The sequence below is a fragment of the Triplophysa dalaica genome, chromosome 21 (assembly GCF_015846415.1).
Source record: "Triplophysa dalaica isolate WHDGS20190420 chromosome 21, ASM1584641v1, whole genome shotgun sequence".
NCBI lineage: Eukaryota > Metazoa > Chordata > Actinopteri > Cypriniformes > Nemacheilidae > Triplophysa > Triplophysa dalaica.
This window is the reverse complement of record NC_079562.1, coordinates 2,284,320-2,309,635: the sequence shown is the minus strand read 5'-3', so window position 1 is coordinate 2,309,635 and position 25,316 is coordinate 2,284,320. Positions and strand designations below refer to the sequence as shown.

General features: G+C 38.8%; 1 protein-coding gene and 1 long non-coding RNA gene across 3 annotated transcripts; one reads left to right on the top strand and one right to left on the bottom strand.

Moving 5' to 3' along the window:
• Nucleotides 1-2,629: 2,629 nt before the first annotated feature.
• On the bottom strand, nucleotides 2,630-16,689 carry LOC130410333 (uncharacterized). 2 transcript variants are annotated; one of them, XR_008904998.1, is made up of 6 exons: nucleotides 14,289-14,543; nucleotides 13,857-13,935; nucleotides 9,778-10,033; nucleotides 9,614-9,695; nucleotides 9,000-9,149; nucleotides 2,630-3,442 (listed from the first exon to the last, which is right to left on the bottom strand). It is a non-coding gene; the product is annotated as an uncharacterized LOC130410333 (long non-coding RNA). The 2 variants fall into 2 exon arrangements; XR_008904999.1 differs by lacking the exon at nucleotides 14,289-14,543 and adding an exon at nucleotides 15,451-16,689 and having other exon boundaries at nucleotides 2,630-9,149.
• nucks1a (nuclear casein kinase and cyclin-dependent kinase substrate 1a) lies at nucleotides 14,703-23,947 on the top strand. The gene is given in 9 exon segments (XM_056734941.1): nucleotides 14,703-14,965; nucleotides 16,719-16,768; nucleotides 17,063-17,159; nucleotides 17,579-17,625; nucleotides 17,705-17,857; nucleotides 18,026-18,142; nucleotides 18,145-18,177; nucleotides 18,409-18,564; nucleotides 21,683-23,947. Coding segments are annotated over 9 exon segments (912 nt in total). The 5' UTR covers nucleotides 14,703-14,948; the 3' UTR covers nucleotides 21,925-23,947.
• Nucleotides 23,948-25,316: the final 1,369 nt, after the last annotated feature.

Here is a 25,316-nt window from a genome sequence, read left to right as displayed (position 1 = left end):
CAGCTCAGATTTTCCCAGAGCATCCCACATTTTCACAGGAAGCCTCCTGGTGTTCCCTAGTTATTTCATTTTTCTTTCATACTTTTTTACAGCAAGTGTAAACCACCACAAGAAAAAAATTATACTATCACTCAGTTTATGAACAAAGCTCAGCTGTCCTCTGCAGGACGCTATGGGACACCTGTTTGCGGATGGTGTTAAATCCACATCATCTTCACCCCATTTCTTGTCTGTGGCAGGTGCAACGATGCCACTGAGAACCTCATAACCTTAAGTTGAACCCTCAGCGCAACACAGATATGACAGCATCAACGAAAACTTCAATCCCGGATCTCCTTCATCTGCGCGCTGTTTGAATCGTAGCGTGAAAACAGTCTTTTGACAACAGAGGTAAACCGAGTCTGGGATATAAAAAGAAAAACTCTGAAGAACCCATGAACTATTGATGCAACGTTTTTGTTTTTTTGGATTCTCTGCTCCTAACATGTTGGCATCTCGGTGTCGTTCCTTTGCATTTTTCTTCTTCACTCGCCCTTTGTATCCTACATCTCTGGTGGGATTTAGTTAGCGAGAGTCGCGCTTTGATCACGCTTTCTTTTATTCGCAAACGGAATACGGCGAAAAGTCCTGGAGTTTTGACATAAACATTATAATGAGACTCTACAACGGGGTTCGCACGGAAGAATAAAGATATCAACGGAAAATCTTCAGTATGAGATCTGCACAGACTAATCTCATCTCAAAGGAACTCTTGTGGCCCACACCACTGTCTGTCCCGCAAGGAATTCTGGGTAAAACATAAGATTTTGTTGGGGAAACGTCTGAATCATCTTAATCATTAATGAAGTTTTGGGAACACCGTTTTTTCAACACCAGCTTTTCAAAACATCTAATTTCATTTATAGCTTATATGGTTTGATGCCGTTTTAAGCCACGCTTTTAAGATATTACCATGAAGCACTTTATAAAGCATCCCGTCTTTTCAATCGCACATGTTTCACATCACGGTGTGACCTCTAGTCCACCGCTTTGTCACTTGGGCGGTGAGGCAACGTTTACAGCTGCCAAGCGTCCCGTTGATATTTCCCCCGGATCATAAAAACGGACGCTCTGTTCACAGTGGTGTAGGGTGTCACTTCCCCAGCATGCTTGAAAGTCCATCTCGAGACCCTTTGAACTGAGCCTCTGGGTACTGGAAAGCACATAACGTTCATAATAGCACCCTTGTGTGAGGCCGGTGGTCTCGACAGCCTGGGAATCGATTAAAAGCCTTCACGGTGCTCTCTTCCTCTCGCCGGGTCTCAGCGTGCAAGGTAATCCTCTAAGAATGCGCAGGTAAGTCAGAGGGCCCTATTGTTTTAGGTTTTCAGAGGCGGTTTTTACCGCGCAGAGAGTGGCCTCTGTGGCGTGCTGTGGGAGTATAGTCTGATGGCGTTCTTATAAACGGGAATTACATATTTTCAGAATGTGACCTTTTATCCATGTTTTCTCTCAGAATTGTTCATTGTTGGGCCGTTTGTGTTTGATCTATCTGAGAAAGCAGGGAGGCCCAGGGAGATCGGTGTGCCCGAGTGTCTTTTGGATTGTCCACCTGTGTTTGGTGAGAAAGGAAACTTTAGAGTCAGACAATCTTGTTTTTTTAACACACGAGTTAAAACATACAGGTGGGCAATTCCAGCGTGATGGACGTGAGATAAAAATGGTCAGAGAATGAATTTGTTACGATTATATTGAACCATCTGTTTATATTTTACTGAACCCTTGGTGATAATCAAAAAATGTCAGTCTATGAAAATAAAATATATTTAGAAGAAGGGAAATAAACATGTGACAAAAGAAGAATGCCGTTTTTAAACTATAATAAACTGTTTTTAAACTATTGATAAACTGTGTAGGATTTCTGTAAAATAAAATGCACAATCCTGAAGCAATAATACCCAATAAATGGAGAAGGGATGCCTCTTTATAGAACATGAAATAGTTGTTAATTTTCATGTGGCCATTTATGAGGAATATGTAGCGTTATGGATGTGACAATCCAGAAACTGGCACTTACCTGACTATGAAAATCATGCACTAAAAATAAATCGAATGCTTTACAAATTTGAAGAGGCATCTCACATGGGTATTTGTGCCATCAAATGTTAAAGCCTTTGCCGTTACCATAGTAACCATTAATTTTTTTCCGGTAAGGTTGACATTTTCACGGAATTGTGTAATGTCCTGCCCTAAAATAAAAAAAGTTAATAATTTAATCATAAACAGCAATTGTATTTTGTGCTATTGAGATTATTTGCATTGTAACATTTTTGACAATTAAACAGTTTTTATAGAGGAATTAAAAAAAGTCATAATTAATGACAAAAATCCTTTCATCGTTTATTTGCTCTCATGTTCTTTCAAATCTGCTTGACTTTCTTCTGCAGAACACAAAAGAAGATATTTTGAAGTATGTTGGTTACCAAACAAAATTGGCCCCAATTGACTTCCATTATATGAACACAAAACCTTTCACAGAATTAACAGGTTTTAAAGCACATGGCTGGACAAATGATGACAGAATTGGTATTTGTGGGTGAACTATCCCTTCAAGATGACTTTTATAAAGAAATACATGTATCGTGCAAGCTTCATTTTTTTATTCAAAATCTAATTTCGGAGTGATATATGACAAAGACAAGTGACATTCAACCTGTTTGATGTCCAGTGGCAGGATGGGTGAAGTTCAATGTAGGCCTATGAGGTCATCCACACTACCAGAACTTTCCAAACTTGAAGGTGTTCTTCTTCAAAGCTCACAGATGTTTCTTTGGACTTTTGTTTTCTTAGCACCACCGTGTTCCACACGACTCCTAAACTTCTCCATTAATCCGAGTAAAGAAGCCGACTTGTCGACAGAAGAGAACACAGCCTCCTCTCCAGGTTACTGTCATTGTTATAAATATCTGCAATCAGCTCCTCCGCTGGCTCACTAATTGCTTTAAGCGCCCAAATACAAGCTGAGAAAGTTTTCAGGAAGGTTTATTGTGTCTGGTTTAAAAATGCCCTTTTCAACGGGAGATCACAACTCAATTCACTTTCCTAACACACATTCGTGGCCTTATTGTGCCTGATTTAGAAGTGCACGTTATTCCATTGAAACAAAAAGCTTCATGATTATTCACAAAAATTTAGAAAGTCCCCGAAACAACCTTTATTAATGTGCAAAAAGGGAAATATTGGTAACCAATAGTTCAATACAAAATGTCTTAGGCTGTTATTGCCAACAGCATCTAAAGCACTTTATGGCTGAACTTTAATATTCATTGAATTTCTCTGGATTCAATTAATATGGCCTGATTCCTCGGAGACAAACATTTCTTCTTCACAATCCGCCACAATCTCCCATTCATGTCCGGCTTTATTCTAACATCAAAGTAGGCCCACATTTCACTCCTTTATCCTGAAGAAGAAAGAAAGAAAACATTACACCTAAAACCACCAATTGAAGCACATTTAAGAAACAGCAGTTTCTCTCCAACTGAGAAGAACGCAAAGCTCTCAAAATCTGAATCTGCAAATACCTCAATTACGACCGTCTTTAATGTAAATTGTCACCGACTATCAATACACATTATACAGTTTCCTTAAAGGTGTTTGTACGTCCGCCACTTCGACACGCAATTCGCCAACAAAGAAAACAAGTTCAGCGAGTTTTTAGGGAACAGAAGCGCGAGCGATATTGATTTCATTGTTGTTATTATTGCCTTACAGTTTGTTAGATAACAGCTTTCCGCAGCAGAAAATCCGCCCGTACTTTTTGCTCTCCGCGGTGGGAGTTTGAAGACAAGAATGCATCAATAACAACACTCTCCAAATAAAGCCTGAACCTACAGCGTCGTGCGTTTCTCGCGCTGTCCCACGGCTCCTTTGATGCCTCGTTCCTTATAATTTGGAGTCCTTGGGCGAAGGGAGACAACGTAATTGCTACATGGTTTCAAAGGGCGACGTGCCATCCAAGACACAGATGGGGCACGTTCGTAGAGTAAAACAAGGCCTGTTTCCTGCACCAGACAGCCATGGATAGCCTACTATAAATGCCCACTTTAATATCGCTCTGCTGTGTTTTGCATTTGTACGATTCATACCAGTGGGTGTTTATATGTGATGATAAACAGAAAGAGATTAGAGCTGATTAAAATATACCCCGAATTTGGCTCAGCGCAAAGATGGGGGGAAATTGGGCGAGGGTCTACATCTGGCCAACGGGAGTGGACGCATAAGAAATCTTGTTAACGATGCGAGGGGGTGCCTGAGGGCCTGGCAACGGTTACCTGACTGTAATGGACCAATGTGCGTTAGCCATCAACGTCATGTCACCGGCTTCAAAGTATAATCGGCCCTGAGTTGCATTTTCATTTCAAAGACAGCTTTGGAGACAACCGCTCTTCATTAGGGCCGGGCATGCATCCGATGGCCAGAAGAACAAACGGCAACGTTCTCCAAAACCCGAGATGTCATACCCGTCTGGAAGAATTCTAAGTCGAGAAAGTTTATTACGTGGTAGAGGCACTCGAGAGGAGCGAGATATGGTAAAAATAAAGCAATGAAAATGATGTATGAGGCTTCAGTCTGGGAGCCACGCGACACGTCGCTCTCAAGCTGTGCTCCTCAAAGCTGTCTTAATGAAGAGCGCGGAGGAATCACAGCCAGATCTAATAGATTCAGGAGGAAATAAGTCTCGCTTGTCTTGGCAAATATGTGCGTGCACAATACTTTTTTGTTTCTTGGTATTAGTTCTTAAAAGAGCTATTAAACAGGCACCAGCGAGTGGCCGCCGAGCGCCGTTTCGAGCCAGCAGACGCAGTCAGGATGCTGCGAAGCTGATGGATGTCGTATCATTAGCGGTTTGCTCAAGGTAAACCTCCCGTTCTGTTTCAGATGTTAGGTACGGCGGATATTTTGGGTAATTTTTTCTTAAACATAGGCAACTGCGTCATTAGGACATCGCGTTGATGTAGACAATACGTGTTGAAGGGATAGTTCACCCAAAAATGAAAATTCTGTCCCTTATCAAAACCTGTAAGATGATATTTTGAGCAATTTCTTCAGTGCCTTCGTGTCCTTACTATGGAAGTCAATAGGGGCCGATGTTTTTTGTTTACCGACATTCTTCAAAATATCTTCTTTTGTGTTCTGCGAAAGATAGTAAGTCATACGGGTTTGAAATAACACAAAGATGAATAACAGATGACAGAATTTTCTTTTTTGGGGGAACTATCCGTTTAAGGCAGTTTTTAATTTAAAATCAAAAGAGAACTTTAAGAAATCCTATTCTACATTATAACCTTGATCTATTCTACATTATTTATTTACTTTGACATATTAATCTCCTTAATAAAGGTGATTCTCATATTTTGATTCCTATTTTCATTAAAAGTGTCTAGGAAGCCTGCAACCCACACAAGCTATTTTTCGACGGTGACGCTTTAAAGACGCTGCTCAACTTCAGACATATTTCTCAGCGCCGTCAGGAAGGGCAAACATCACTCACGCTCGGATGTGACAACATCCCACTTGCTTTAGTTTATATTTAGCATCCCTCTCATCAGGATCCCATTGAGTAACTGTCTGTGATTTTGTTTTTAATTGCGGCGAATTAGCATCTGGCTGGAGCGCACGTGTGCCGGAGACGTTTGAAGAGATGCCCACTGCGGTGGCAGACGTGGCCTGACGGGCAGAGTTTTTTACTGACAGCTTGGGACTCTGTGAAATGCAAATGTGCGCGAGCGAGAGATGATGGCCATCCGACACGGATGCGCATTTTGACATTTAAATGGCAGACGCTGTGACAGAGGTCATTGGCTTGCTGACAGTGACATCACATGACCTCTAATCACCCCTCTGTATCCAATACCCTGCTCATCTCCCGCCTGTTAAATTGAAGATTGAAACGTCTTGCTGCGGATTATTTGACGCATGAATAGACAAAAAGACTTTATTGGGACATGCGTGACATATCGGAGGGTATGTGTTATATTTAAAGCACATGACATAATCAAATTAATCCTAGATTTATATTTACAGCAAGTGGCGTTGATTTAAACAGCACATTAAAAATGCACCGTGTCAGCGTTATTACACGCGTTAATTTCAATTTGTTTCAATTCTCTGAAGTCGCCGAGAATAAATGCTTTAGCTACACAATCTCAATGACGAGGTTTCGTCTTTCGTCAGAAGTAATGACAGATTAATTGTTAAGGTAAACAAATTGCTCCGTTTGCTCTTTTTTAAACGCTGATTGACTCGTTGTATTCCCAACTTATTTAAATTGAGAAAAGCAATTAATTGAGAAGAGAGCTGACACTACAAATAAATCCATCTGTTTATTTATTTGGAGATGCGGTTGACATTTAACCGGAGTGTCTTCATTTATCCTGCGCTCTTTTTCGTTCAATTTTTTTCCATTTTGTGCAGTTTAACCTCGACCTGACATCTCACGGAGAGCAGATGGATTAGATTTGGTGATGGAAGGCATTTATAATTGGGGCTCTGCAGGTCATTTCTTCAAGGGAAACTTAGTTAGTCAACATGATCAATGAAGAACCAATGGGCATTATGCAATATGACTTCGGTTTCATATTCATCTTTGACAGTCGGTCAGTCCATACCTACTGAAAGAAACAAACCAGGGTTAGGGTCACTTCAAAGTCAAAAGATCAAAATATAGTGCATTAAGGAAATAAGGCTTATTCAAAGCATTTAGATGTTTATTTTTTATTCTCTTTCTTTCTCTTTCTCTCTCACGGTTATAACAGATGACGTCGTTCCTTTATAAAACCCATTTTGAAAAGGAACAGTATTGTATTTAAGTGTACTGTGAAAACAAAACAAAAACTTTATGTTTGCTCTGTGTTGGTGAACATTTCAATTACGAGTATTAGGAACAATCATTGTCGCAACCCCCCCAAAAAAGGAAGGAATCAATGTTTCTGGTTTTGATGCAGCGTGCTTCCTGAACCTCTCAGCTGGTGTGTTGTGTCTGTTGGCCCTCAGCCTGCTGTGTGTGAAGATCGCGGCGCAGATGTGATTGAAACGTGTTATAGATCCACAGCAGCGCACAAAAACGCGATCAATACAGACAGTAAAAGGCTACACCTCTGTCTGCCGATCTGACGAAGAGCCCTCGTTCACAATCTATACTCACAACTCAGGAAAACTTCAAGGTCGAAACAGTGAGAGAAAAACACATGTGTTCCATATCTACGAAGAGCAGATTAAAACATAAAGAAATGAGACAGTCTGAGACATTATTTTAGGCAGACGGCTGTGTTGTTCAGAAAGAGAACATTGGATTTAAAGGAATCTGTCTGTCTATTTCTGTGATGTATTTAAAGAGCCATATTTTAAATGCATTATTTTTCCAATGCATATGTTTTACACTATTAGTTTTCCAATACATATGTCTATAAGTTGCAGCTAGTAACAATTGTTCTTAAAAAGTATAATTTGTGACCCTGTTTGTGAAAACCAGTCAGAAATCTAATTGTGAGATAAAGAGTTTGAATTAAGCAATGAATTTCAATTTAATTTCAATCTTTGACATAGTCCACACATACACAAGTATTTTTATAAACAGAGTTTTGTCTTCTTCATTTAAAAAAAACCTTGCGTCCTCACGATAAACACGCTATAAAGCGCTGTCAAAAGCATGCCAAGCCAACAGGTGGTGATATAACACGAACCATAAAGCTGTGTGTTGGCCAAAACGTGTGGACGAACGGCCTCTTTGATGTAAGATTTGCTAAGCAATAGCCTCTAAACAATAATAATTTTCAGTCATTGGATTATCTTAATGATGTATGGATGTGCTTTTTGGTACTTTGGTACTAAGTTTGGGTCCTGTTTTGTTTTAACATGTTCTACTTTTGTGTTCATTTGATGAAAAATCATAAAAACCACTTTGGAAGAAAACGCTGGACCAGAAGAACTTGCTGTTTCAGTTTTTTAACACTGCACCTTTTGTTCAAACGTTCGGGGAAAAAATACAATACAACCAACAGAACATTTATAACCAAATGCAATTCATCATTCTGGATGAACTTATTCCTACAGCATCAAAACATGCACACTTCACCTTTAAGAATAAAGGCAAGACGCATTTGTAATTCTCTTTGACTAGACTCTTTGTTGATGGAAAACCTTTATCCGGAGTGCGGGGAAATACAGTCTAATACGTTTCCCATCACATTCATCCTTGAGTTAGTAAAACCAGACCATTTTGCATCTACAGTGAACTCTAGTGGTGCGTACTGCAATAACACGGCATTAATGTCTGCTCATCTTTCAGAGAACTAAGATGTCAAATACTATTACGTCAAACCGCAAACATCTCTATCATTCTCTGGCAGACAGGGAGAGAGAGAGAGAGGTGTAGAGGGAGGGCGAGCAACAGACAGCACAGTGTTGCAGTGGGTTTCGTTGTACTTGGCTGAAGGCTAGTACGACATCTAGTGCTGATGTAAACTGATCTGTGAACGGTGTAATAATACACAAAATCGGAGGGAGTGATCACTGTCACCCAGAGAGTGTTTTGAGTTTTACCTTATGAACCACCAACACATGGGCGTCCATCTGCTATAGTGTCTTGACAAGCTTTTTTCTCCAAACGTTTGATTTTCTCAAGTGGCATCAATGCACGATGTTGGAAATACGCAACACAGAATGAGCATCTAACAAGGTTTTTTATGGGTCTTCAAAATGTCAGCACTTCCCGAACTCATTAAATTTCCGCCGCATCTGCGCACACGTCTTGGCCACAACTTGCACTTCTACCAAGCGATGATTATTTCATCAAAAGAAGTCCGATTTTCAATCAAAGACAGAACCCAGCATGACCCCCGAACCCTCTTTCTCTCATCGGCATTCTTTTTCATCGTACACGGTTTGAAGTTTGATGTCTTAATTGAATATGTTTACAGAGAAATATGCTGCCTTCAATGCGACGGCAACTAGGTTACCATGTTTTGCTACAAAGGCGGCGTCCTCTAGTTCACCCCGAAATCTCTCTCCTTCTCTCTCCGTCTCTCTCGCTCCGGCTGCCAGTTTTCACTTTGATCCCTCTCTGCAGACACCAGAAGAGACGACAGCTTTTCGACGCGTGTGCGCCACTGAGGACAGAAAAAAACAAGCCACGTTTTAAAAATGTATTGCAGGGTCTTGTGTGCGGCATCACGCAAGCTGCCGGATGAGTTTTGAATGACCTAAGAACAGTTTCTTCACTTGCACATATATGAGCGAAACCGCATCTCTGACTCGCTGGTGCCAGATGCCAAAAGCCGTCGTGTCACATCGTCGTTCTGAATCGTAAACATCAAGATATTTCTTTCCAACAGGTGGCTGACGTCTATAGGAACAAACAGTTATGACACGACTCACCGTCTTTGTTTACTTGCAGGAACATATGGAGAGATCTGCAGTATATTTGCTTCGCCAAGGGAATGGCTTATAATGAATCTCATTTCCATTCTGAATACTGCGAACTTACATGTGCGCCCTGGATAGACTATCGATATGGAATTAGATCATGTGACTCTATTAAACTTTAGTAACGTAAATGACTTGAAAGACATACCGTCACTAGCACGTGTCGTGTTTTGGATGCTGGTCTCTAGTCTGGGATGCTTCTGTGCTGGTGTACACAAGGTTTTATCTAGCTAAAAGGAACAGATCATCCAAGAATAAAAACTTGTTTGGGATTTACTCGCATTCAAAACACATAACTAAAACACAACTGACCAGGAATAATTTAGGAGGCCAATGTTGACCGAAGTCTCTCCATTAGCAAAGATTTCATAAGAATGAATGAAGATGTCGTCTTGCTTCGCAGGTAAAGGTTTGTTTGCAGGTTACATCCGCGCTTTGAAAACCTCCCACTCGCCTGCGTTGGCCGCTATCTCTGAAATCTGAAATCCAGACTGCTGAACCTCTGATATCACACTTCAGTCAATGCTGTTGGGAGTTTATTCAAACAGATTTCAGCTCCCTGCAGCCGCTGTGCACACAAACATACGAGAGAAGTCAGTCTGGGGATTTTGAAGGCACTTATTTACAAGCTTATTCTTGGACAAGAACCCTGCATGAAAAATGAGAGCAGACTCACAGCGAGAGGACAGCGGGAAACTGCAATAATGTTAGACGCATGATAAATATGTTTCGAGTCATTTGGAGTACTGCATATCACATCAAATGACTCGGTATGTCTAATTCTGTTTGTGAATTTAAAAATAAGAATCGTTATACACAGAATCATGAAACCGAAGCCTATTCCTCATATTTGTTCATGCTGTCAAATGAACAATCGCATCAAAATAAACGTTTTTGTTTACATAATATATGTCTCTGTACTGTGCATAGTAATTTGGTATTTATAATAACACACATATTTGTATATATTTCAGAAAAATATAAAATCACTGAATATTTATTGTTTTATTAAATGTTTTATAAAGTATTTTAATAGGTTTAAAATATTATATATTATAACTACTAAATTGAAAAAAAAACAAGCACAGTACATACATCTATTATGTAAACACAAACTTTTTTACTGGATGCGATTAATCGCAATTAATCGTTTAGTAGCCGTGATGCTTGATTCACACCAGAGGCAAACAATTGCGTTCGACGCTCTTTATTAATGGCCGTGGAAGATAAGATTGAACATTCGCGGCAATCGCGCCCCCACATTCTTTTCATTCGCACCGCCTGCCTAGGCGTACTAGGCCTAACCTAGTGTAAAAGTGTGTACATATCAACACTGTTTATTTTTTATCAATCCCAATAATTGTGTATGCACAAATTGACATACTGTAATTCACATAAAGAAAGATTTGACGGTGCATTCACTTTAAGAATAAAATCATTTTATACATCAGACTCCACATTTTTTAAACAGCATTTTCATGACAACCAAGCTTAACAAACTTCATACTGCTCTGTACATTTACTTGATGTTTTGTAATTCTTATTATTCTCCACATGATTCTCATTACATTCCTATTACTTTAAATGTTGTTACCGTATTACATTCAAAATCTTCAAAACTTTCTCATGTATGCAAAAAGGCTAAAAAGACATTTGCATTCCGGTGCTTAGTTTTCATGCATTCCTAAAAACAGGCTTCATTTTCTTTAAGCACAATACAACTTTTTTCTCTGCTGTGCTTTGGAGGAAAAACATAACCCTTGAGAGAGATATCTGAGTTTCACACAGATAGATCACATCTATCCAATTCATACTGTAATAGTCCAACTGTCCTTGCGTTATATGGACACAACATACAGTAAACCATGAATGTTAGATGTATGTGGACGTTTAAAAGCTAATCGCAAGAAGCTTCAAAAGGAACCATTTTTCTCATTTGCTTTATGTTTCTTTAATCCCGAGAGTAATTGGATTCCACGATCCTCCCGAAAAACATTCTCCTACATTTCCGCAAAGCAACACTGGGTTTTAATCTGCTGCGAACTCCAGATGGCTCGCAGTATGTCTTTGAAACCAACAAGAAGAAATGGCTAAAAATTAGCGACCGCGGAGCTTCATCACCCCCCATAGCAACTTATTCAAATTAGAACAAAGACATTTTGCAATGAAACGTTCCACTCAGCCAGAGGGCATTTTAATGCTGGAATATATTCAATGCTAATGCCTTTGAAACTTTAAAGAGAATGGTTTTAAGGAATTCTTAAACTATATTGAAGGGTTTAAAAACTTCCACACGGTAAGATAAAATCTTTCAATTATTAAATCTTCAAAATGTTAATTTCCTACAAGACAACTTGGAAAGTTTTTTTAGCTTTATACATTACGCCTAAAAAGAATGCCATTAAGTTGTTCTGGAGATGAACTATCTCTAAAATAAATAATATATATAAATACAGACGTATGTACGATGTCGGTCATCTTTCAAATAGGAGGGCGAGTGAATGTGTGACTTTCTTTCTTGTGAAAAACAAAAAAGAAGATATTTTTAAATGCATCGGTATCAATAATCTTGGCTACTATATTGACTGCTATTGTTAGACAGAAAACCACCGAGGCATGTCTCAAAAGATATTCTTTTCTGTTCAAGAAAGCAAAAGTCATGTACAGGTTTTGAATGACACAAGGGTGAATAAATGATATTTAAATTTTTATTTTTAAGCAATAAGTCAGGTTTATTGTCTATACTGTGAATATAATCACACCTGAAAGGTATCGTACACAACACGAAGACACATTACACATTATGATATATCAAAGACAAATGTGACCGACTCGCGTGTCCTGCAGAGACCGCACACTGAGGGTGAAATGTCGTGGTGTCATGTAAGGGAGACCGACAAAATGTGGGTTCACAGGACAAGGATTAAGAACCAATGGTCAGAAGAAATGGTCTTCATACATCTTTAAGTGTCCAAACACTTTTCCGGGTCAGTATGTCGTAATACCACTAAAACATCAAAGTGGGCACATTTTACTTTCATTATGAAGAATGTGTAATACTTCACCAATAAACAAACATTCTCTGATATTCAATCATCTTTAAAGGATAGTTCACCCAAAAATTTAAATTCCCTCATCACTTTCTCACCCTCATGTAATTTCACACCTGTATAAAGGATGAATGATGAACACAGAGAAAGATATTTGGAGGAATGTTAGTAAGTTTGAGTTCCGGGACATCATTGACTACCATAGTAGGTAAACTTAAATGTAAGTAAAAAGTGCCTCAGAACTGTTTTTTCCTTAATTCTTCAAAATATATATTTTTTTATGTTGTGTATGATATCCAAGAACTGAAAATTTCAAACATTCTTCCAAATATCTTTCTCTGTGTTCATCTGAACAACGCCATTTATACAGGTTTAAAACGAGCTGAGGGTGAATAAAAGATGACAGGATTTTTATTTTTGGGTGAACTATCCCGTTATTGAGGCTGGAGGAAATGTTTAAAACTAACCATCCTATAGAAGTGTCACACTGCCCTCTAGTGTGTCTTTTTCGTGGCTGCACTGAGAGTCTGAAAAGTCTAGTCAAACTCTAATAAAATATATATAAAACCTTTTGCTGAGGACATGATGACAATTTTAACTCAAAACCATTCCATTAGTTCAAATATATTTTTTTCCATTAAAAGCATTGCAAATGGCATCTTTTCATGCCACAGAACAGACTTAAAGCACCGAACCGAATTGAATACGGAGTACTTCTTCAAATGTAATTCATTTCAAGGATTTGAGCTAGAAAATATGATGCAGAATTATGTTGAATTAAGTAGCTTAAAAGGATACACTTGAATTTAACTGATATTGAGTTTATAAAATACTATAAGTGTAGTTTTAATAATACATATCTTAAGAGAATAAATCTGCATAAGTTGAAAGGAGTGATGTAAATGTTCCATCACAAAACGTGCTGGACTAATACAATTCTCCATTTGTGTTACTCAAGGTAATTTGTGATTGAAATGTATACTTTGTTCATTAACAATGAGCAATTAGAAAGTAGTTTGTGCGTGCAGCCCACACACCTGTCTGCTATTAGAGCAGTGTTGTCGTGCGTGTCCTACTTTTTGCGTCAGCGTTTTGTATGTGAATTTAAGATGCGATTTCTATGTGCACTCCAGGCAGAATAGTAAGCGGTTGCTGTGGCAACAGATGACATGCTTCCAAATAAACAAAAGCGGTATGATATTACTGACCCTGGATGCTAACACACCCCCTCTTCAGAAACTCATACGGCTATGATTTTTAAGATTGCAGAAGGTTAAGAAATGCAAACACTGATGGATGGCCAAATAAATAAATAATAAAATGAAAGGATGAGAACCTTACCTGGTTGCCATGGAGATGTACCTTCTCCTCACTTCAATAACTGCTGAGCAGAGAGGATTCCAGAGTCTGAAACCAAAGGCTGAAGAAATGGAGGAAAAAATATGTTTTCCGGCAAATAAAGCAAATAAAAAAAATAGTGTTTGCTTCAAAATTACAACATTTAATTGATATTAGACACATACACTGTTTTTACTGTGTATTTAGTCCTTATTCACATTACCTTCTGTGTTATTCTACAAACTAAATATCATGAAACCTACAAGGCTGAAGATTAAGTTCACTTATCAATAATTAGTAATAATATTACAAAATGAATGTAAAACACGATACATGAATATATCATCATTTCGTTAAACAATAAAAAATCATTGCACGGTTCTCCTCGAATAAAAAGACACTTTTATTATTAATAATGTAATTTCAATAGCCCACCTATCAAGTTAGGTCACGTTGCCGTGTAAATAGCCTGATCAAATCAATACTTAGAGGTTCACAACCCCCTGTTTCTACGCTCTCGTGAATGAAAACGTCATGTCCATTTATATAAACCATATTCAAAATAAACAACCAAAAAGTTATTTCACACTTAAACTGGGACATCTTTAATGTCGTTTGGGCCTCTTTTTGTTTCTGAGCCATGCTGTTCAACCTATCCGCAAACGAAGGGGGAGGGTAGATGGTTTAGACGCACAAGGTGTGATGTACAACCGTGCTGCCCAATCACGGACCACGCGATCCTTCAAACGGACCAATAGTCGCCCTCTCCACTCAAATCCTCTTTCTAGGACAGCTGAGTGGGCGGAGTTTGAGGTTGAAAACCCGCCCATTGCCCAATCGTTAGGTTGCGCGAGGGCTGCAGTTTCAGTTTGTTTAATTCACCATTTTGAGTAGCTGAAGGTAAAATTTAAACTAAATACCTTCGTAGGACGGGGATATTTCCCGCATTGTTTAGTTTTCTCCACAAGGAAAGGGCGTTGGTTGTTCGACGTCACCTTTAGGCCCTCTTGGCTTTTAAAAGATCACGTTTTGTTAGCGTTTTCCTTGCTTTTCTTTTGCTCTTCACAATTTTAACCTCTACAGTATTCCTGCAAAATGGCAAGACCAGTGAGGTACGTGGGTTTACATTCGTCCTGCTACATGGCCGCTTTGCGTGCACGCTGACTTTCTAGGGTGCACGCATGTGCCGAGCATGCTTAGGTTTGGGATGAAATAGCTTAAAAATATATATTTATTGACTTATTCGTGCATGCATTTCGCTCGTTGTTGTATCTTCCAGTGGCGGTGGGCGGTCGACGTATCGCTGTTTCATTTTAACGCATGTATTTTGCACGCGCCAAATGTGCATCTCGTTATCTAACCTTCCTCGCGCATCACCCTACCTATGAAACGCGTTATATTTATGGGCTAGAATAACTAAAGGCTTCATGTTTCCTCGTTATGCCTGCGAGAATATGGCTTCCCATTCATCCTCGCCAAATGCTTCAGGAGGGGGTAATAAAACCCCACATTGGATGCGTTCATTGGCCCGCTCTTGTGATTTTGCACCCGTAATGCCCCTCCAACCAGGCAGATATGCGCAAATTCCGTAACACACCTTCTGATGATGCAGAAACAAAAGATTGCGAAACGACCGACGGCAGCCCGTTGGTATTTATTTTCGGGTGGAAACGAGTTATGATCTCTTTTTCGATAGCGGCAAATTAGCACGACGACAGTGACGTCGGAGGGGGCGGGGCTTCGGGCAGCGACCACACCTCCAAATTGGCGTTCTGAGAATATGCGCGTGTTAAACATCTCATTTTGCGCACATTACAATGTGTAATATACGAAATGCGAGCGGATATATGGCGTTTAGGTTATTTATGGCCACAGAACAGACGGAGGGCTGAACGTATAGTGAAACGATGCATAAATAATGTCGCGCGCTGTCCTCCATTTGCCATGGTAACAGCCGTTTCCGCTTCATCATAGCTGTTACAATACAGCTAACACTGAATATTAGCGCCATCTGGAGTAAAGTAAATAATACAGCTTACTAATAAATCTTACGACGAGAAAGGTTCATTACAAAGAGGCATAATTACATTAAAGCAACAAAATTAGATATTGTATATTACACACAATTAAATATGTTTTTATACATGTATACTTCGATGAATTAGCTAACATAGACTTGCTTCTTGTGCAGTTTAAGACCTTTAATTATGGTATTTGGGGCAAAACCATGATTATTTGTTAGGTATGTGATGGAGCGAGAAATTGCTGTTAAAAATAGTCGAAAAAAGACGATTTTATCTCTCATTGACTTTTTACCTAAGAACAGCATAGTACTATAATTTTATAAGTTTATTTAAATAAAAGTATGTGATAAATAATTGGATATGTCTTTAAAATACATTTATTTTATTATTAGCTTGGCGTACCCTTTGAAATACCATGTGAATGCCATGGTTTACGATATTAGTAATTATTTTATAATCGTTTCTAAATCCACCCAGATATCTGCTTTTAGGGATGAAAAACAATTTAAAAGTCCTACTGACGTGCAAGAGAAAAGTTTTGATACACAGGACACTTAAGTTCAAGTGGCTTGTGACTCTTCAGGCGTCTGAACGAAGTGTTTTGGTGGTTAAATAGAACCGAGCTGGAGTGTTAGTCAAACCTTCATTGAAATGCCAATTGAGAATGTTTAGTAGCCATTAATCCAGGTGAACCCAATGAAGAGAAGGATGTTAAATGTGCTTTCATTTCTGAAAGAATGGTCTTTAAGCTCTTCAAATTTGAATGAACGTTATTGGCCCTTCTTTGAAACGAATGCATGGGTTGAAAGTGCCATTCAAGTGTTTTGTTTCTCTTTTACAGGAACAGAAAGGTGGTGAATTACTCTCAGTTTAATGAATCTGACGATGCAGGTAAAAACCCAGTCATTACCTTTAAAATTAATATTTTGATTTAATGTTTTGCTTAAACTGTAAAGCTAATTTAGCGGACATTCCACCACTAATTTTAATTTGATTTTAATCAATACTTTGTTAATTAATCATTCATCATCATTGTCATCATATTTTAATCAATTACTTTTAACAGTTTGTTTTATTTTGATAAAGACGTGCGTTCACAAGGTTCATTCAGTTATCAAATCATGTAAATTTTACACAATTGGGTTGTGAGTTTCATAAGCATTTTATTGTGTGATTCATCTTCAGATGAGGATTATGTGAAAGCTGCTGACACGGTTAAGAAGGTACGCGCTCCTCCTCGTGAAATCAAGCACAAGAAGACCAAGAACTCACAGGAGGACAGGTAAGAATCTCTTGAACTTCTGAGCTGTCATGTAAAAGTGTGTGTTTATGGGCCATAAAATAGAAAAAATACTAGATGGGTTGTGGGTCAATTTAAGACCAAAACACAATATTTTTTTCTCTTATGAAAATGTCTCACACAAAAGACATCTTAATGATCCTTAAAATTTTGAAATAAAATGTCTTGTTTCTTTTAATATTGAATGTTCATGGCGGTTTTTGTGAATATCATCCGTGTGTTGTAACCCTTAAGGGACCGTGAACCTTTTTCAGATTCATTTTCTCCCTATGACCCATATAAGCCTTGGTTAATTATAACTAGCAAGCAAATACGGCAGACAAGGGCGTTCTTTTAAAAAGATCAATCTGACATTTCTCTCCTCATAACTTGCTATTGTGTCTTTTTGTGTTGTTCTACAGTGAGGATTCAGATGACAAACTCTCCAAATCCAAAAATGATTCAGCAGGTAAAATATTCTGAGATGTTTGGTCAGATTGGAGTAAAGAGGTGAACAGAGGGATTTACCAGTAATGTTATGTTGTTAGATGACTTCGGTAGCGATGAAGACAACGACTTTGGAGAGGAGGAGGAGAAGGAAGACGGAGGAAGTGACTATGATGATAAAAAGGCCAAAAAGGGAAAGAAACCCAAGGTTGAGAAGCCTGGCAAAAAAACACTGAAGAGGAAACGAGGTGGAGGTGAGCAACATTTTTTTTTTTTTTTATTTAGTACTGTGCACAGCTGAACGTTTTTTTTTTTGGCAAATTTTGACCAAAACTTGATGTGACGCATGTGTAAAAATATGGATGCCTCAACAGTTGATCCAGCATGTTGTTGACACGTCTGTGTTTGTGATTCGTCAACAGATGATAGTGATGATGACAAAGAGGTGAGCAGGAAGCCGAGGCAGGTGAGACAGGCCGCATCAAAGGCCGTGTCCAAACAGAGAGAGATTCTCCTAGGGGACGGAGGCAGCGAGGATGAGGAAAAGATGAGGAGGAACAGGCCTTTGTTGACCGTAAGTTTGCCTCTTAAATTTTATTTTTTTACAGTCAACTCCGAATAACGCAAGCAGTGTTTGTTCAAATGTCTAACCGTACATATTAAACTAAGCTGTTTAGTTTTCTCTTTGTCTTGCGGATGACAAAACTTGATAAAATCTGACAAGCACCCACAACACCTACTACATGAGCAAACATCACACACATTTCATGAAGGTCTGGCTCACGTTTGCGTTTTCCTTCTACAGAAGAGTCAGGCAGCGATGAAGACTTCATGGTTGATGACGATGATGACAGCGACTACGGCCAGTCCAAAAAGAAAGGCAAGAAGGTAGTGCCGAAAGGAGGAAGAAGAGTGGAGAAGAAGGAGAAGAAATCTCCTAAACCCCGGCTAAAGGCCACAGGTAAAGATCACCACCTCTCTTACGATAACACAGACCCTGTGTCTCGATCAGCTCCTAATCAGACCGACATCTCTCTGACTTTATTTTCTAAAACTGGTTGAAGTACATAAGAAACACTTTCATTATTCTGTTACATATTGATGCACAAATTTGGCCGATTAAATTGAACTGTTGTGTTGCCTGCCTGTCTGGCAACGTTTGTTTATACATGACATAAAATATCGTTTGTCTTTTCAAAAGTTATATCGCGTTCCATAAAGTTGCTTGAGTTGGCTCCTGTGATTCCGGTTAAACGTCTTAAAACTTGTCACGGGATTTCCGGTATGGGAACGTGGGGAGCATCGATGCTTCCTGGTTTTTGCGGTGCATGGTGGGAACTTTTAGGGAACAAACGTTTCGGTGCACCGTAGGGATTCACGAATGAAACGGCCCTTAAAGGGATACTTTCCCCAAAAATGAAAATTCATCTTTTACACACCTTCGAGTTGTTCCAAATGTGTATCAATTTCTTTGTTCTGTTGAACACAAAAGAACACATTTTGAAGAATGTAGGACAGCAAACCTTTCTGGGGCATTTTCTACTACCATTGTTCCTACTATCGGAGTCAATGGGGCTTGAGATCTGTTTGGTTATAAGCATTATTTCAAATATCCTTCCGTGTTTGTCAGAACAAAGAAATGTATGCACATTTGGAACAACTCAAAGGTCAGTAAATGATGACTGAATCTTCAATTCTGGGTGAAGTATCCCTTTAAAATGGCTGACTCTGATCAGTGCCCTGACTAGTGAGCGAGGGAGCTGGTTGAGACACAGCCATATAGAGCTGTGCTTCATGATAACATGTTTAGTCTTAATGTTGTTCATGTATATTTGTAAAAACAAAAAAATTGCGTATTATATAGTGTAAGATGGATTTGGTCTAACCGGAACGTTTGTTTTCAGTTCAGACAGAAATTAATCTTCTGTCTTCATTTCTGTTCTTCCTCTGATTTTCTTTCTTTCGTTCACACAAAAGATATTTTGCCCAAATGATTAAAATGGCCCTACTGCTTAAAGACCACCATTACTACAATAGGGGTCCAACAAACTCCTAAATGGTGTTAAACATTAATTACATTATTAATGTGTTTCAGTTCTTTAAGAAGACTAGTGTGAGTCATTGTGCACAATATCCATTTATGTGTTCCAAGAAATCATGAAAGTGGAGATGTAGTGATTCACCGTGAGCCAGTTGAAAATCGGCTCTAATATGTGACAATTCAACTTATTAAAGTCCGTTGAGATGTTAAATGAACCGCAGTACGTGATTTGAACAGCAGGGGCCGCTGTGTTGACTGCAAACTTGGATCTTGTGATTTTTCTTTAAAATTAACAAACTAAGACTGCATGACTTTTTTAAGATCCTTTTAAATTACACGTTTTTACTTGATTTTGTTTTAAAATTGCAATTATATGTTATTTGACAAAGATAATTTTATCTCACAAAGAAATGTGCAGCATTTGAGAAATGCAGTTTTTGTTGATCGCTTTGGTACTAATTTCTTAAGGTGTACCTTTTCAAAACTCTTGGTACAAAAATGCAGCTGATCACATTTGTAAAACAGCTTGTCATTCTTTCAAAACCTGACGTGATATTTTCAATACACATAACCACACAAGATTGTTGTAATATGTAATGTCAACATATGGTTTGATCACCGAAACACAACAGTATGATCTTCTTTCAGTTTAGGACTTTTCGGAAGCAGTTAATTATTCAATTTCAAGATTATACAAAACAAGATTCGCCTTGACAGGCCGGCTCAATTTCATTGACAACTCTGTGAGATGTGCAATAATATAGGAGCAAAGTAATTGTAGTTTTACGTCCTATGACATCATCTTCAGAGATAGCTGCGCACATGGAGATGTTTCCACCACATTGTCCAGGCACAGTTTATTTGGCCAGGTTAAACCCCGCTTCTTCAACAAAGATGTACTTGTGATGGTTCACATCAGCATCAAGCGCCATCACCGGCTTAAAAATATATATCTGTTAATTCTTGAAGTAGGCGATGCATTAAATAGAATCAGTTAAACAACATATAGTGCTGTACCTGAACAAACTCAGCCCTCAGTTGTTTTACCCGTTTTCGCTTTCATTGTATCTCTCAAAAGGCACCGGGTAAATGTGCTTCATTTAAACCTGGTGCCTCTTCAAAATGCAACCTATTGTTGGTAGGCTGATGGATGCCACATTGGCAAAGGTGTCATTATCCTCCTCAATTGCCTGCTTTATTTCTGACAGCCGTGTATCATTCCTGGCTCTCACCATTCCCACCACTCCCCATTCAAGCACACGACCACCACTATGGGGTTTTCTGTCGATTCTAAGCATAGAACAGAGTATACTGTATTGACAAAGTAATGTAAAGATCATACTGTAACCCACGCCCACCTCTCTAACGGATCCCTTGTCCACAAGCTCCAAATCAATGAGTATTCATTAGATGTTCGTACAAACACACTTCATTTGTGTAGTTCTCTAAATCCATATACTGCATAGCACACAAACCAACTTAAACTGTATAGGTTTACCAGACACTTCAGTGATTAACCATTAAGAGCAGTTGGGTTAAGTGTTGGTCAAAAGTGTTTACTCAAATCAGAAGAGAAGGATATTAAAAGATTTGTGAACATTGCATTGTGAAAGACAAGTACTGCATATGAAAGCTATTTGACGACACTGATTATGTGTGTTTGTGTAAGTTTGCGTCTTGTACTTGGTCAACTGCACTAGTGATTACGTGTTTGAAAAAACAGCCTTTTTGATGATCTGCTTTGATGTTTTAACACATACTTGAGATAATGGTACCAAAGCGATCATCAAAACCTGTGAGAAAAGGGGAGCTGTTCATTTCTAATATGTCAACTCATTTTTTAAGTAAAAATCATATTGTGAGATCAGTATCGTGCATCGCATTATGAGCGAAATTAATCATTACATCCCTACAAGAGAGCCACACAGATTTGCCTGAACTATTAGCTTACAAATGTTGTACAAGAGTTAAGCGTATCGCTGCACTTAAGCATCTCCACAAAAAAAGTCCTGTAAACACTCTTCCATGTTTTCCTCAGTGAACCCCAGCCCCATGAAGGGCAAAGGAAAAGGACGCCCCAGCGCAGCCAAAGCGCTGGAGAAATCATCACCAAAAGACGACGACGAACCCGAGAGCCCCATCGAAGACGAAGAGGAAGATGAGGTGGAGAAGAAAGAATCTCCTCCCTCCAAAAAGACAAAGGAAGACGCCCCTGATGATGAGGACGAAGACGACGAAGAGGACGGCTCAGAAGAAGACGCTGCATCCGGGGAAGATTAGCCATGTTATCCACAACTTTGCCCTTTTCTCTTTCCCTTTACTCTCTTTTTGTTCCTTTTTGGCTTTTCTGGTTGATTTGATTTTTGTTTTTCCCCCTCCGTGTCGGTTATGGCCTGGCTCAACGGTTTGAACGGTTTTTTTTTTTTTCTTTCTTAGCCTTTCATTTCAGTATCACAGAGGACATTTTCCTGGAAGTGAGCATATATATATTATTGCGTAAAATGAGTCTGTTTATTTATAGGTATATAAACTCGAGGAAAACCCGTTTTTCTGAACATGACAGTATTCTCCAACAACGTCGTCAGCTTTACGCGAAATCTCATGCGTTTGTTCTCATAGCATGTATAAAGCTTGGCTTCACTTCCGCTCTCCGTCGGCTGGCGTCGGTTATGAAACAAAAGCAGAAGAAAACTTTGTGGAAATGGTTTGTAGAGCCTTTGGGCCTTGTTTATGTTAGTGAAGTCGTCGATTGTTCATGGAAACATTGCTAATGTGATTTGCCGCAGCAAACTTGTGACAAATCACTTTACAGTGGCTTTTAGTGATGAAACACAAGAAACATGAATTTCTGTATAAATCATTTGTAATTCTCTACTGGTTTAATGAATGACACACACCGTCATTTGTTCTAGTTCGGTTTCGTGGGTGCGATCCAGTATCTTTTTTTTTTTTAAATACAAATTGAATGGTTTTCTAAGTAATTTACACAACTCTTCTTTCTGGTTTAGCGAGTTTGCCGCAGGTGACTACGAACAATTTACACGAGAAATCATGTCCTGCGAATGATGTCCGTGGAGTTTCTCCAGAAAGCTGGTTGTCATGACGTTTCTCGATCCGTGATATTTCATGGCATTTGTTCTGTTGTTAGTGGCCAGGGTTTTCTCTTGTCCCTGGATTTCGAGTTTTGTATTTATTCCAAGTGCGCTACAAGCTTCTTTTCATGTTGTTAGTAAGATGAAGAAATGCAGATGTTCTTGTGAGACCTGACGTTCATGTTTCGAGAGCGGCTTCATCCAGGGTCGCTATTACATTTTCGTTGTCGTACCTTTTAAATAAACGCTCGATTTGTGTAGTTTAAGCTGTGCCGGTTGCCGTTCGAAAGGAATATTCCAGATCAAGAACTAGTTGAGCTCTATTGACGCATCTCTAGCATGCGGTCACAACAAAATAAGTATTTACGATTAACTCCATGCGTTCTCTCTCGTTTTTAGACATCAAGGTAGAGTTTTAGGAATGGCACACGCTCTGTCCGTAGAGCTCAACGTGTGTTGTATGCTAGAATAGTCTTTTCTCAAATCGTTCAATTTGCTCTGACCTCTTATTATGGGTTTGTTTTCTTCGTCCTCCGTATCATCTCGTGTAAAGACTGCATCAACCTTTCATCTGTCAAACTGAGACGTGCAGTGCAAGGGTGCTGAGATCGGGCCTTAACACGGTCTACTGTACGAAAATGTGAAGGTCTCACGCACAGTCGCTGCCTTACAAAGTCTGTATCTACTATAGTACCGCAAAGCCGAACCAGCACTAGCTTTGATGCGTACCCGTTTCGTCTAGAGATTGTATTGCCGGCGGTCTTCGGAAGTCAAATATTGGTATTCTTTGTGCCCTGGATCAGATGTAGTGATCTCATGACAGAGAGAGGAATATTTGCACAGTGATGAAGAGGAAGAATCGTTCATTCGTAGGTTACGTGTGTTTGCTCGAAGTATATTTGTGTTGCTGCTTGTTTTGAGTTCCAGACACGTGTGATGTAAATCCCATGATGCATTTCAAGGGACTTTCTGTCTACCAAGCATATGGCATTCTGACATTGTTCGATCCTTTCTGCCAGGCATCTCTGAATATTTTAAACTTGTGCTGTTTCAATTCGGTTTTTAACCTCTAGCTGTCCAAAAATGTATGAATGTTTTCCGTGTGCTTTTACATTTTTTTTTTGTCCGTTTCATTTTTCCTCCAGATTTTTTGTAATGTTTGTTTTTTTAAGAAAAGAAATAAAATGTATCTTCATTTTAATGACAAACCATTACTGTTTGCATGTCTTTTACTCGGAAGGACACTGACTACACCCACACTGCACCTTTCTTGTGTATTACAGTTCAGTAAACGTTTCAAGTGAAATGTTATTAAATATAAGTTCATGTTCTGAGAACTTTGGCATCTTTGTTAAACGTGACGGGTTAATGCATTTAAGACTCAAACACAATGCACTGAGGATAGATGAACTATTTACTTTTGTGCTGAAGTACATTTATGTTGTTCCTGGATAATTTGCATCTAATGAAAGGGTTGTAGTCTTGGGGCTATGAGTACTTTAATTCAGTTTCTGTAGTTACCAATGCGACTTCAGCTGCAGAACAGGGATTTCAGGTTTATAATTGCGCTCAAGGAATTGAAGGCGGTATTCACGTGTTCGATACAAGCACCTGCATAGAAAATGTGTGCAAAAATAGATCACCCAAAAATATTTGGAAGAATGTCAGTTAACAAACAGATCTCATCCCAATTGACCCCCGTAGTATTTATTTTCCTTACTATGGCAGTAAACAAAGGGAGATCTGTTAGGTTATTGACATTCTTCTAAATATATTCTTTTGTGTTCGAAATAAATGTATACAGGGTTGGATCAACCTGAGGGTGCGTAAATGACAAAATGTTCATTTTCGGGGGAACTATCCCTTTAATTTTTTTGTCCTTATAGTAGTGTTAATGCATCCGCTAATATTATCACTAAACAACATATTTCTTAAGCATTCAAGTTTTTTTAAGTTAGTATGTTGTGCATAAACCAGTGCTTACCAAACAGATTTTTTGATTTTGAACACAAAATTCAAATTACCATATACTAAGATTAATAAATGCTGTATTGTTCATGTTAATAGCAAGAGATTGAACCTTATTTCAAAGTGTGTTTTACACACATGCAGATCTCAAAACATTAAATTTTCTTGAAAAAGGTCAATACTTTTTGTCACGCATTTCGGAAAGTGAAACCCCTATATTCTATAGATTCATTACACACAGAGTGAAATATGTCAGGCCTTTATTTCTCGAAATATTGAAGATTATGGGTTGCAGATAACGAAAACCCCAAATTCAGTGTCTCAGAAAATTTGAATATTACGTTAGATCAATAAAAAAGAGGCTATTTTTAACAGAAGTGTCAGGCTTCTGAAAATGATGTTCCTTTCTATGCACTCAGTATTTGCATGTATAACCGCATCAATGTGGCGTGGCTTGGAGGCAACTCTAAAGAGATACCTTCAAAACTATTTTTCCCCGGAAGCAAGAATTTTGTTCGAGTATTTGAACTTGAAGCAAGGATCTGTGAAGAAGAACATTACATTTACATTTAGACGTTTAGCAGACGCTTTTATCTAAAGCGACTTACAAAG